The 14,762-nt window shown below is 38.7% G+C and overlaps 1 protein-coding gene across 1 annotated transcript; it reads right to left on the bottom strand.

Annotated features, from left to right (window-relative positions):
- Positions 1-3,182: 3,182 nt before the first annotated feature.
- On the bottom strand, positions 3,183-13,264 carry rab5c (RAB5C, member RAS oncogene family). The gene is made up of 6 exons (XM_085271798.1): positions 13,152-13,264; positions 7,983-8,320; positions 6,093-6,244; positions 5,737-5,859; positions 5,537-5,630; positions 3,183-4,439 (listed from the first exon to the last, which is right to left on the bottom strand). Exons 2-6 carry the CDS (start codon positions 8,146-8,148, stop codon positions 4,312-4,314), a joined length of 663 nt encoding a protein of 220 aa, XP_085127924.1. The 5' UTR covers positions 8,149-8,320; positions 13,152-13,264; the 3' UTR covers positions 3,183-4,311.
- Between the last annotated feature and the right edge of the window lie 1,498 nt (positions 13,265-14,762).

The following is a 14,762-nucleotide window of genomic DNA, read 5'->3' as shown; positions in this document are numbered from 1 at the left end:
GAAAAGAAGATCAGACACCAGCGAGGGAGGATAAGGACAGACGCAACAACATTGTCATCCCCTATGTAGCGGGTGTATCAGAGAAACTCAGGAGAGTTTTCTCCAAGCACGACATCCTGTGCATTTCAGACCCAGCAACACACTCAGACAAAAACTGGTTCACCCGAAAGACAAAACTCCAGAACACAAACTTAACAATGTGGTGTATGCTGTACAGTGTAGCGAGGACTGCCCAGACCTCTACATTGGAGAGACCAAACAGCCACTTCATAAGCGCATAGCACAACATAGAAGAGCCACCTCCACAGGACAAGACTCAGCATTCCATCTGCATCTAAAGGACAAAGGTCACTCTTTCAATGGTTTGAAAGAGGAGTGAAAGAAGCCATCTATGTCCACTGTGAGCAACCATCTTTGAACAGAGGTGGTGGTTTACGACACCAACTGTCTGCCATCTATAATCCAGTTTTGAGATCCCGTCCCAGACACCTTAATGCCCACTCACACCCTGGGCCATCTGACCTCAGGAAGTCAGAGGATAGGGTGGGGCTAGGTTTCACAATGAGCTCACCCGAAACCCTGGCTGATTGGGACCCACACCCGTTTTCACACCTTGGCTCATGTGATTAGGTAGAGGATCATCAGGGGGTCATTTTCTCTCCTTGGGGGGAAACTCCCACGGGGTTTAAATCTGGGACTCTGCCATTTGACCCTTAGAACTGAAGAAGCTTCTCAGATGAGAGGTGAAACATCCAGACGCTTTTCTTTCCAAGCTCCTTAGACCATCACAGTAATGAAATCCCAGAGAGAGCTCATTCTGTTTATCTGGACACAGTATTCTTAGTGCAAAGTACAGCTTGAGTTTCAGCTGACTACAGGTTTCCCCAGCCTTATAAATGGTACATTTGCATAAAGACTGAAAGTAGCACCACTGACTAACAGTCAGTTCAGTTTCATCATCGTCAATATGCAAATTCTCATGATCACTGACCAGTGGCCATGAGTATCATTCACAGACTTGTGAATGACTTGAGTGACTTAGGGAATAAGTAGGGGATTTTTAAAACATCCACGTTTTATTTTTTACATTATTTAAGCAGGTAAACAAAGTTATTTTACAAAACCAAAAACTACCAGGGCCTGATGCTAGCAATCAATTGTGTGTTTTAAATTGTATGTCTGTGAAGGTTCTCAGTCATCCAGGTCATCGTAGTCAAAGGAGCTTGCAAAGAAAAGCGTCTGGACTTCTTTAAGTTACTTGAAGACGTTTCACCTCTCATCCGAGAAGCTTCTTCAGTTCTAAGGTCAAATGGTGGAGAGTCCCAGATATAAACCTAGTGGGAGTATCCCCCCACAGGGGGACAAAAGGACCCCCTGATGATCCTCTAATCGCCTGAGCCAAGGTGTGAAACTGGGTGTGGGTCCCAATCAGCCAGAGTTTCGGGTGAGTTCATTGTGAAACCTGGCCCCCCCTTATCATGCGAATTCCTGAAATCAGATGGCCCAGGATGTGAGTGGGCGTTAAGGCGTCTGGGAAGGGATCTCAAAACTGGATTATAGATGGCAGAAAGTTGGTGTCGTAAACCACCGCCTCTGTTCAAAGATGGTCGCTCACAGTGGACATAGATGGCTTCTTTCACTCCTCTTTCAAACCATCTGTCCTCTCTGTCCAAAATGTGAACATTAGCATCCTCGAAAGAGTGTTCTTTATCCTTAAGATGCAGATGGACTGCTGAGTCTTGTCCTGTGGAGCGTGTTTTAAATTGTAGTTTTCAATGTGTCACACCCATGCCTCCTGTGCAGTGTCTTTATGGTGAAAAAGCTATTTGTAACGTAGTCATATCTGACCAAAGACATGCTTCCAGTATGTCTAATTTTTCTCCAGATTGTCCTTAGTGTACTTCAGTCTGGCTTGAAGATGTCTCTTATGCAGAAATGGGGGGTTTCTTGGTCTGCTGTCCATTCCTGTGGAGAGGTCTAGTGATTGTCTTCTTTGAGACTACATTTATCAATTTGGCTAAGTCTTGGCAGTTGTTCTGGGGTCTTTGAAATTTTTAGTTATTTATTTTGTGTCTTAAACTTATTTTTGTTTTGTCAATGCAGAGCAGTGTGCTATGGGTCATTAAAAAGGTCAGTTTTTCAATAGGCAACTTATAACTTAAAAAAATAATTATGTCCTTGTGTGCAAATAGAAATCATTTATGCCTATAAAGAAAACTAGCCCATTTAGAAATATTACATTGAAAATCCCTTGCTTTGTAAAAGAGCACTTGGGAAGGTTTTGCAAAAAAAAAAGCTTAAAGGCTTATAATTTTGTCCACATCTTTATATAATTATATATTTAAGTTTATCTGGAGCTTGTTTGGTTGGATGAGATGCCTACAATTTATGTGTCTAAAATTTCTTCAAACCACTTTGCAACCTTGGTTGGCACAAAGGATTCACCTTTTCACAAAACACCTGGGGGATAACAGGAACAAACAAAAACCTAACAGTAAACCTGTATTTAGTGCTAACTGAACAATTACCTCTCTACTTTACGGATCTCTTCAGATGCACTTAGATTAGCTAAGGGATTATTATACTTGGTATTGTCCAGGAAACTCTAGTGAGCATGTGTTAACAGCCAAGAAAGCAAAGCCAGTTTAAACAGAAATCTAATCTTTAGGAAATCTCAGGATATGTAGACAATAGCCTGGAGAGAAAAGAAACAGGAAAGGAATCGGGAAATATAGAGAGTTAGTAAAAGTAATGCCAAAGCCAATTTGTGGCCAGCTACAGATAATACATGTCTTTTAAACTCTTGTGGGGCAGTGGGATAAAATCATTTACAAGCCACAACAGTACAACTCATAGTTGTCATTACTAGCACAAGCTGATATAGATATATTTATAAAAATCCAGTGTGATAGTTAATTAGATAGGACAAAATGATTAAACAGGCATACAAAGAAACATAACCTTACCCTTGTTTATTCACAAAATTACATTTTCCTTCCTCCTCCTCCCCCCCCTCACCTAACAGCAGTGACTGCCGTGCAAGTTCTGTTGTGCTAGTCTTTGATGCCATAACAGGATGATAACAACAGTGTTGAAAAGCAGTCCCTCCCTGATGTGCAGAATACAAATAAGGAGAGAGAAAAGAAAAAGGAAGCTGAGGATAACATCTAAATTCACCAAAATGATGAGACAGAACCAGTGCATTTAATACCATAGATCTTCAGAGAAAAATTAAGACATAGAAAAAACAAAAAAGAAAAATCACAACATAATTAAGGTTGACAAAACATCATGTAGAGATCGGGAAGATAATGTTTTGACAAGAACTACTGTTTGATTATAAACTTCAAAAGTCGGATACAAATACAGTCATATGTTTTCAGTACACAATTGTGATTTTGGTCACGAAAACAAATCTTGCTTTATGTATTTGCCATTACACAGATGATTCAAAGACATTTCATTAATGCTAAAAATTACACAAGTGACAATGTTATTAAAGTACTATTTACTGTTTATTGTTTAATAACATGGTTGGATGATTGTAAAACCTGAAAGACTAGGCTTTAAAATCATATTGACCAGCTTGTGTCAAAAGGAAACAGAAAAAAATAATAATAATAACGATGATTTATTTCAATCTACACAGCTCCATCAAGATGGAATATGTTTCGATTCCTCTTCTCCTGGTAGAAACCTTTTTCCAAAAATCTGACCAGGGACAAGACAGAAAAGTGAAGGATGCTGCATGCACCTCTATTTGAGTTTTAACCGTGTCTCAAGACCACGACGGAAAAACTTCAGAAATTTATGGTGCACGGGAAAGAAAGAGGGCAGAATAGAAAGGGTAGGGCTAGTGAGTCTTCTTATACTCCTTCTGGTTGCATTACTTTTTGTAATCCTTTACACAAATACAGAAACAAAAATGAGTGGCGCTAGTAAGTGCCACTGGTAATGACTGAGCTTTGTTTTTTCCTTCTTCCATGAATGGGATGCGTTTCCCCCCCCAAGATGACATCAAGGGTCCATCATCAATCGAGAGGTCATGGATTGGCATGAAACATGATTCCCTATGAGTAAGTTGATTTCTTGATCTGTTGCTTGGTTCGCCAGTTTAAACCATCAGTGGAGTCTGGCAGTTTACTGGCCAGTGGATTCATTTGCCAAACAGTTAATTGGTGCCGTGTTGCTCATAGGGTGGTTGGTCTGACCGTGGTTTGGTTTGACCAATGGGACGTCGTTTGACAGCTGGCTAATTTCTGGTCGGGTTGATCGAAGCTTTAGATTGGTTGCATCAGCCGATTCATTGTGCTAGTTGCTGCCCCCGCAGCACTGGCCACTTCTGCCCTGTGGTGCGGCTTCCTGCAGGTCCACACCACCTCTGGCTCGTCCGCCCGCGCCTGCTGCACCATGAGGCTCGTTTTTCGGAAGCTTCTTGGCTGTTTTGTGGTACAAAGTACAAAGACTTAATTCCTATACTATAATAATATGACAGTAAGCGTCCAACAACCTGCTATTTTCATTAGTAATAAGAATTTTTTTTAATAACTTAAAAGGAACAAATTCAAACATTATTCCCCTGACATGTAGGGCTATTTTTCCAGATAGAATTTTTCTGGTAATGAAATGAAAATGTGACCTGCAGCGTCAGTTTCTTTTACTGAACTACACCTGCAAAGCATGAAAGGTGCCAGACTGTAGAAGTAGGCACCTGTTTACCCATGAGAGGCTTACACTTGTAACAGGATGGAAATATTAAAAGGCATCTCTTGTCAGTGAGCATTTCATTTGAGTTGGTCGATACTAACAAAAGGCCCACACCATGGTTTAGAGGGGTTTTTTTTAAAGGTCATTGTACACAAGTGTGTGGGGGGTATCATTTCTAAACGAGACGATGCATTCAAAGGTTTTTTTTTTCTACTTTGCCCACAACAAGTCAAATGCCATCTGGTTCAATAATAATAATTATTATTTATTAGTTATTATGAGAAGGCATAGATGCTGACATCTCCAGAACTGTGCAACTGTGCAACTCTCACAAACAAGTCTAGATTTATAAATAGCACTGTAGGACAGAGGAAAATATCCTAATCTATTTTTGGTGTCAATGTTTCAACAGCAAAAAGCCTTTTTTCCTCTGAACAGTCCAAACACCAAAGTTATCCAATTTAGTGTAATGCAAACTGAAGAAAATCAACAAATTCACATTTTACAAACTTCAGCAATTACATTTAACATTTACGTGGGAAATGACCATCAGTGGTCTTATGCAGTATGTTTTGATGAGGATTTCTGGCAATCCCCCTTTTTTCCCCTTGTATGAAATGATTATTTTGGCCAATGGACTGAGCAGTGCATAAAAATGAAGTCTAAAGTTTGCCACCTTGCATTCTTAACATTTATCATCATTTCGTCACATCGTTGTAAGAAAATGATTACTTAATCCAGACTTTAGAATTCCTATCATCAGGATGGTTGCTGATTTATTTTCCACTTCAGTACTTAATAAGCTATTATCCCTCTGTCTAACACTTACCTATAGCCATAAAAATCTCATTGACATTCATTGCAGTCTTAGCTGAGGTTTCCATGAAGAGCAAACTGTTGTCATCGGCATATGCTTGTGCTTCCTAAAAAAAAAGAAAAATGTGAGCAGTATGAATTCACAGTAGTCTGTTAAATAATTTCCGAAGCTTTCACGAGCTTCAGCAATTGATCTCAGAACTTCCTCATTACCTGGAAATCTACAGCTCTCTTGTTTGCCAGGTCTGCTTTGTTTCCTGCAATTGCAATTACAATATTTGGGCTGGCTTGTCGCTGGAGCTCCTTCACCCAGTTCTTTGCACGTGTGAATGTATCCTTTAAAAAAAAGAATGTGCATCATTACATATTGCTGTGCTTTTAAAATTTAAATCACAGCTGCAGGTTTTTCATTTTACATTTTACTGAAAAAAAAAAAAAAAAAAATTGGAAGGCCAAAGGTCTGATTGCTGTTAAGCAATCATCAACCCAGGCTAGAAGACAAGGGTCAGCAAACAAATGACGTACGACTTTTGACTGTCCACGGTCCTGTCACAGCGCATGTTACTTACTGTGTTGGTGATATCATAGACAACAATGGCAGCCTGGGCTCCTCTGTAGTACATGGGTGCCAAGCTGTGATACCGTTCTTGTCCAGCAGTGTCCCAGATTTCAAACTTAACTGTTGTATCATCCAAACATACTGTCTGTGTGAGGAAGGCAGCTGGAAAAGAAGTAGAAAGAAATTATTCAATATTTGACAAAGAGGGGCTTAAGAGAAAGCAGAAAAGTCATCTCTAGGGGTGGACTTTCATATTTAAACTTGGCTTTGTAATCACAATATCATTAATGAAATCAGTCATTGAATGAAAAGAAGTTTAAAACTTGCTGATAAATTCAGACTCCAGAGGACATGCCAGCTATGGAGATAAACCTATAACGCAAAAAAAACCAAGAAAAAACAAAAAAAGCTACCAGGTACAAACAAAATGCTATGGTTTATGAACAGAGGCAAAGCTCCATTTAATTAGCCAACTGTCACAAGACCGAGAAAACCGAGCACTCACATAGCACATACTTTAAAGCTTTGTAATCTTTGACTAGGCATGCTGCTGACCAACCACAAGTTCGGGAAAAAAAACATAAAAAATGCTGACTCGTTTCAAGTCTTTTGGCGAGTGTAAGCACAGAGCTTCCTGTCATTACATCCTATAGCCACATTACTCACAAGCAACCTGATACAGGAAACATGGGGAAAGTTGGTTCTACACAAAGCAAAAGGAAAAACGACCAAAAGAAAAGACAGAACGAATGAACCAACTGTTCAGCGCTGATTTAACACAGTTTACTTTTGGCTTTCACCTGATACAAAATTGCAATGCAAGCAACTTTAATTAAAAGTGAGAAACTGCAATAATACATAAATATTGGATCCAGACATGAGCAGAGAGGTGGTGTAATAAATGTTGCAGCAATAATATTGAGATAGGTAGATGAAGAACTGAAGAAGAAGCTTTCCCTCACTTTCACTGAACTCAAACTTTGTCATTAAGGTAAGAATGATTTTTCCATGCCTTTGTTATTATACAGAAACATCTTTTTGGTCTTGCTAATCACAACATACTTAACAGTTTTTACAACTGTAAAGAAACTCCATATAAACCCAACATTGAGAAGCATGTGAATGGCTGCAACCCAGGAAACAAATACAGATACTTTGCACCACCTCCTTACATTATATTTGTCAAAAAACTGTTATCAATTAATTTCATTTTTAAAGTCATTAATCGGTATTCAGTCTCCATTTCATTCTTCAGCTAATCATTTCCTTACTTGCTTACAAATACATGCATTAGTTTGTTTACTTTACTGTATTGAGTATTCAGCACTAGAATTCTAGTAGGAGAGTAAATGTATTAATATCTAAACTCAGTGATTGTTTGTCCAGCTGGAGCAATGATTTTGCTCAGGCAGAAGATCCCATAGTGTAGAGAAGAAAAAACATATTTAGCCATCACCTCAAATACATTTTAATATCATCAAATATACATGTGAGGAGTTTGGTGGCTCATTTTAGCTGCAAAGAACTGGTTGCACGACTCTTCCTGCACAGACTCTAGTAACGGAAAACATTAAGACCTGCAGGCAAGCAGTTCTCTGAACTAGCAAGGACATGTTTTTCTGCTTGAGCACCTAAGTTTAAAACTTTTTAAGAGTCAGAACAAAAAGAAAAACATTTGTTTATGATTACGTTTTAATTTTTTTTGAAGTTATTTGTAAAGTCTACTTTTACACTGTAGATGAACAATTTCAAACACGCATTAAGAGTCTGCTTACCTGTACATACACAAGACATATATAGCTTTGATGCTACATATGTCTGTAAGTAAAGCAGAAAGTCAAAGAATAATACAATAGACAATTGTGGAAATCAAGCAAGAAAACAAACAAACAACCCTCACCTCCGATGGTGCTCTCCTGGTACTCGTGGAACTGGCCTTTGACAAAGCGCAGCACCAGGCTGGACTTGCCCACTGCCGACTCTCCCAACAGCACTAGCTTAAACTGGCAGATCTTGCTGCTTGCTGTGGTGCCGTTGGTCCGTGCTGGTCCACCTCGCCCTGCCATATTGCAGTGTTGAAAATTGGGAAAAAGAAGGAGGAGCTGGGGGAAGAGGGTGTATGGCTGACTTCAGGCTTGGGCTTACTATAGGGGAGCTGATGAAGTTAAGATGGATGTAGGAAAGTTTAGGTTGGTTGGCAGATTTACTGGAAGAAGAGGAGGCCTCACCAGTGGGGAGCTGCAAAACACAACAAATTTAGTTAAGCTCTACTCCAAACAAAACAGATTTCTACTGAAAACAACCACAGTCATTGTGAAACCTGTGAACACCAGTAGCATCAAATCCCCCCAAAACAAAATAACTCCTTGTTCCTGCAAGCGGTTTGACATAAGAAAGATTATTGAAGAAAGCAGTAACACTTTTTCTTTAACCCAAAATGATTAAACAATTTAAAATCCAAGTTGTTGACACCAAAACTCTCATCACATTGGGCCTCGAGATATAGAGTTTATAACCTAACTTTATTTACTATAAACAAGAGCTGAAGGAGAGCACTTAGTCTCTGATTTTAAATTGTGTCCTCCAACTTGCTCTCACAGGTTAGGTTATTAAACATTTAAATGGCTGAAGCATGCATTACAGGATGAAATTCTTACTTTTGCTTAATTTTTTGGCTTAACTACCAGTTAACGCAACTTGCCTAATGCACAAATATAAATACAATACAACTCAAAGTGTTCCTGTGATTTCAAAAATAGCCACAGCTCAAAGATATAGTCATGCATCATTAATATATTCGTGGCTGTTAGAACAATAAAAAGAAACCTTTGAAAAAAAACAAAAACAAACGGGGGGTTTGTGGTTAGTTTAAATTGGTACAAAATAAAATCTGTAGCTTATGTGTAAACAGGACACCACCAATTTGTTCCTTTCATTTCGCCTACTGTTAGTAAGTGAAACCTTGCCTGCGTGTGTGCGTGCGTGCATGTCAGTTGGGTGATACACATGAGGTCAGCCAGCTTCTGCTTGGTCAAAAGACAGGAAACACAACTGAGCTCAAAGCAGGAAGTGAAGATTGCAGAAGACATTTTACTGCTGAGCACATTAAAACCTGGGATAGACTCAGCTTGATCACAGGAATAGCTCAACACAGAAGCATGATGAACAATCAAGCCACGTATGAGGACTCTTCCTTAAAGACAGGGGGATAGCTCAAGAATGAGGGAAAATCAAGAGGCGGCATCATGGCTAATGATTTGGTTGTGCCAGCTCCACCCCCGCCTGTTGCTGAGCTATGCTTAATCTTTAGCATGTGACTGTAGATCATGGCTTTGTCAATGAAATATTAAGAAATTGCATGTTTTATTTGACAGTGAATCAACCAAGCTACAGTCAGTCAACAGACTAACTTGTCTCCAACACATTTCCATTATGTTTTTGGAGGAACTGGTTTAATTTAGCATTTGCAGATATAAGGAGCTATTTAAAAAAAATACACCAGTTCCTTTACAGTTTCCTGTTACGCAAACAAAAACGATGGCCATAACACACAGGCATTACATGTGTTATGGTAAAATAAATATTTTCCAATTTCATTAAAGCATTAAAGTCAGTTAACTCTTACATGGGATTACAGCTGTATACATGTACAGTAGATATCTCTAGCAGTACACTAAAGTTTACGCTGGGCTCCTTAACTAGTAGATCGGCTCTGCTTCACAGCCTAACAGAGAAAGGAAATCCTTTATAGCACAGCAGAGTTGGAAAAGTCAGTCTGTACTCATAAGATTAACATTCCTCACTAGGTGAATGAGTTGTTTCTTCCTCTTTTTTCTTTTTCTTTTTAAAACAGAAGAATTAACTTAATTCTTCTGTTCTTAGGAATAAGCTACATAGTAATAGATAAACTATACTGGTACTTTCCCATGATACTGGGAAATTAAGACCTATTCAACCAACATTCCTTAAGAAAATTATTTTCTACTATTTATAGTATTTAATATTTAATACTGAATTTCAACTTTTGACGATGACAAAAGCACTGCATTCGTAAATAATACACACACAAGTTAGGCATCTTTTGGTAGCAAAAATTCATCTTCAACCAAGGACCATGACGTAGTTTTTTTTTGTTTGTTTTTTTAATAAAAAGAGGATATATAAATGGGAAAACAAAGTACTAAAAATCTAATTCTATCCACAAAGCCTAGCTGCTGGATTGATGATTTAGTAATGACTGAGAGCCACAACAGTAACATCAAAGCTGGAAGCAGCTGACAGGCTTGCAATCAGAGACTCTTTGTTACACTGATAGAGACTTTCACACATCTTAAGCAGCATCTGATGGATGCTGTGATGGCATCCCTAATGGGTACTGCAAACCTCCACAGGGAAGTGGGTCAGGGAACGAGAGACAGTGGGACATAGGTCAGAGGGGGAGGAGAAAAGGCAGGAAAAAACAACAGACGAGAGGGAGAGGCTGTGAAATATTTATTGTGGCCCCTGTATGTTCTGCTGCTGGCATAATATCCAAGAACTTAGCAGCGATTGTGGTTTATTGCAATCTAAATTGGAGAATGCATGCACAAATTAAATGCGTTTAATCAGTCAAAGAAGCAATGAAAACATTTTTTTAATTGCTTTTGCTCCGTGAACAAAATCTAGGTATCGTTAAACATTAGTTATACTGAAAAATTAAGCAGAAAGATCAGGTTACCAGCTGCTATGATCAGTTTCCAAGTGTTCTTGTGACTGCTAGATTTGAAGATTTTGTATTGTTGTACTAGTGCGTAATCGAGGCTCTTCTTATGCAGAAAACAAGCTGTCACCTAACACCAAAAGACCATATTTGCAGAAGGAAAATAACAGGATTCATTCTCCATTCCTGGTCACACAATTAAAAATGACATTCTGTAATTAATACATTTTGGTTTGCCTGGACAGTATGATGATTTCCTTAAACTTCAGACTAGATTTTAGAAAAAGAAAATCACTTTCACATTCAATTTATAAACTAGATTAACAACCTGCCACCAAAACACTGACATTACGAAGACAAGCAGAGACATGTGCAGTTCACTTTATTTGAAGGATGGGGTCATGGAAGAAATGGTATCTGATGAGGGGCTGCATCACCATACTTTTGTCTTAGCTCATAATCCCATCTGCTTGTACAGATGGCTGTGTCCAAATTTGCATGTACACATGAGCATATATTAAAGGCCTATCTATTGCTGCCAAAGGTGATAGTTTGTCCTAGGTTGTAAACAAATATTGAAAAGCAGCACCATTCTTGGGAAATCAAAAGAAACAGGAAATGTTCTGAATCCAAGATAGCTACAAAGAATTGGTTTGGCATTGTGATTTTAGATGGGAATGTGGTGACACAATACAGGAAAAGCAAACAGCAGAGTCACCACAAGCATCACTGGCGCTTCCCAAACTGAGACCTTTCAACTCATCAAACTGTTTAAAACAGACTTTGTCCACTTTATGACTTCAAGTGATTTTAAGTGAATTATTAAATAATGGGATTTGATATTTGATCCTTTACACAGATTTACTCAAAAATTGAGTCCAGTTGATTGAGCGACATTTAGTAGGTCCAGCTGTCCGTTTAACTACAACAACTTACAACTTTAAAGGCAATGCCAAAACATAGCACCCAAATGTATTGCATACTAGTGTTCAACTAATTTGCAGTCCTTATTTTAGGGCTGGGTTGTCAAAAAGAGTGGCTGTTTAAGAAGGACAAGGTCCACATGCCATAAACATGAGAGCTCAGGCAAGCAACTGTAAATCACATCTTTATCTCAAAGGCCAAGCTCTGTTACTTGTATTAAGCCATAAACATAAGCTGTGAAGATACACAGCATACAAAAAAAGTATTTGCTGTTAAATGCAAGAAGACACACGTGCAGGCACATAACAACCCCAACGTTGCAATATGCGGATGTTACACCACAAAGTCAGCAGTAATGACATTTTAATGATGAGAAGGCACTGCCATAAATACAACTTCAGAGGTAAGCAAGAGACTATGTACGCACATTTACTCTGTCACACAATGTGATGCACAAATGCAGCTGATAATAAAAAGCACCAGATTGTGAAGAGATTACAGCTGCCTTGATAGTACATCTAATTTAGAGAACATTAGACGACTATGATGTGCCTCGACTGAGCCTAGACAATCGCACATAAGACCAGTCATTAGACACTTAACCGGTGGCAGGAACGTAACATATTAAGTTAGTTAATCTACAACTAATATTTCAAAGTACGTGAGAAGTTTTGCTCGGTCGATGCCGGGTTAAGCACAATGATTAGGCAACTTAAACTGTAAAGCTAAGGTTTGATTCAAAACAATCGATAAAATAACTATCAAACAACAATGCACCTGTCTTGGCTAAAACGGCACGTTACATTTAGGTGCGATACGGGAACCGCTTTCATAAACGTAGACGACACGACTGGAACTTGTGAGTTCCACTAAGCACTTGGCTAACAAAATGAACGCTGACTACACAACGTGAAAGAATCAACCTTGTTGCTTACTTAGCAGTAGCACCCATTTGCTAGCCTAAACTGACAAAGAAAACAAAAGCTATGTTCTTGGCAAGGAAACTTGACTTCTGATAGCATTAGCTGTGTTAGCAGCTACGGCCAAAAGTCGAAAGCGTCATTAGACAACTTTTCTTTTCTCGGCCCTGTGTCGTCAGCTGTCTGACGTTTGAGAAACTCCGGGACGTCTTATTGCGTCCACTTGCTTGCATGAAACGATGTCACATTTTTCTAAGCTATCTCAGGGCTCTGCCGTGGCATTATTATTTTATTTTTTTTCAATATTTAGAATGTTTGTCCCACAGGGCAGCTCGTAGCTTCCCTCGATCCAGTCTGATAAGGCATTTCGGTTGAGCCCGGACTTTGCTGACATGCTAAGCAGAAAAAAATAATAATAACAAAATAGATCAAACTACAGTAAACAGTTTGTCGACAAAATAATCCAACACACGTTCAGTATTGCTCTTCACCAACATGACTCTTAATTTCAAGTTGTTTTACTTACATTACTTTTTCTTCCTTCGCTGGTCTCATCGGCAGCAGCTGCCTTCTTCTTCTTCTTCTTGGGCTCCGGCCTTCCCTTCCGGTTAGCAATTTTTCCGGGAACCTCCCACTTTTTGTCAGTGGCTTTCTGACCAATGAGGACAGCGGGTTACGCTAGACCCTCCAGTCTGCAGCACGACATTTTTATCAAGGTTTTATTATATCTAGTCATAAATAACATCTAAAATTATCTTAATTTGAATATAATTATAATATAATGATATGGTGTTTATGAAAATTATGTATAATGACAATAAAACTTGTGCTTTTCAAATGGCGTGAAATTTTGTAACAAATTTTGTTTAGCATAATATTTTTAATAAGCTTGGGATACAATCTGCGTTCATAAAGAAGGATCCTTTTTTTATTTTTACTAATATTTTAATGATCCTTGTGATGTCTCCAATGTCAAACAGTAAATTCTGATCTTCATCTTCCTTTGGCTTCTTCATTTAGGGGTCACCACATCATCTGCCGCCATTTAACCCTACCCCTAGCATCCTCCTCTGTCACACTAATCCTCTGCATATCTTTCTTCACTGCTTGAGTCTTCTCCAGTGGGCTTCCTGTTCTCCTCCTGCCTGGCACCTCAGTGTTTGTCCAGTGTATCCACAATCCTCTTCTACATATGTCCAAAACATCCTTGCCTCTTTAACTTTGTATCCAAGCCACTTAATCTAAGCTGTCCTTCTGATATACTCATTTCTAATTTTGTCCATCCTGGTTACAACCCAATGAATATCTTAGCATCTTCAGTTCTGCCACCCCCGGCTCAACCTCATGCTTTTTTGTAAGTGCCACCATCTCCAAACAGTAACATCTTGTAAATGTTTCCTTTCACCTTTGTTGCTATCCTTCTGTCACAAATCATCTGTCACTCATTTCCACCCACTCTAACCTGCCTACTCGTTTTTCTTCACCTCTAATGGGCAGTGTTTGTTGCTTTAGATTGTTAAACTCACCAACTTTCACTATCTCATCTCCTTGCATCTTCACATGTTCAAAATGAAAGATGAATTAATAGTGAAAGAATGGCTTTCTTTGCTTTGACCGATGACACAAAATTCTACATGCCCCTCAGTATATTATTAATTTCAGAATTGTTGCTAAATGCTAAAGAGTCACATGGACATAAATATATCTGCCATGATACTACCAATGAATAAAAATATCAAGATTTTTCAGCAGTCTGTTGAAAATGTCATTGCTATATAGAATAGAATAGAATAGAATTCAACTTTATTGTCATTGCACATGCACAGGTACAGTGCAACGAAATGCAGTAGGTTGATTGGACCAAGATTGGTCAAATATGATTAACACGTTTCAGGAATATGTTACATCATTCTACAGGTCAAAAGCTTGGTTGTGGCTCCAAAAGGCCATATCTCATGAAATGTCAGTCTTGTGTTTGTTGTAGTAACGACATATCACCACTCAGGGGTGCTGCCCATTCACTTGCGGCTTCTAAGCCAACCCTGGAAACATTTTGTGGCTGAATACAGCAGTGACAATTCACGTGATAGAAAAAAATTAAAAATAAATAAAATGAATAACTAGCCAAACAATTTTG

This window comes from Mchenga conophoros, linkage group LG4 (assembly GCF_057382185.1).
Source record: "Mchenga conophoros isolate Kocher_MC1m ecotype Shallow Benthic linkage group LG4, M_conophoros_male_GT1.1, whole genome shotgun sequence".
NCBI classification, from domain to species: domain Eukaryota; kingdom Metazoa; phylum Chordata; class Actinopteri; order Cichliformes; family Cichlidae; genus Mchenga; species Mchenga conophoros.
This window is presented reverse-complemented; position numbering and strand designations above follow the sequence as displayed.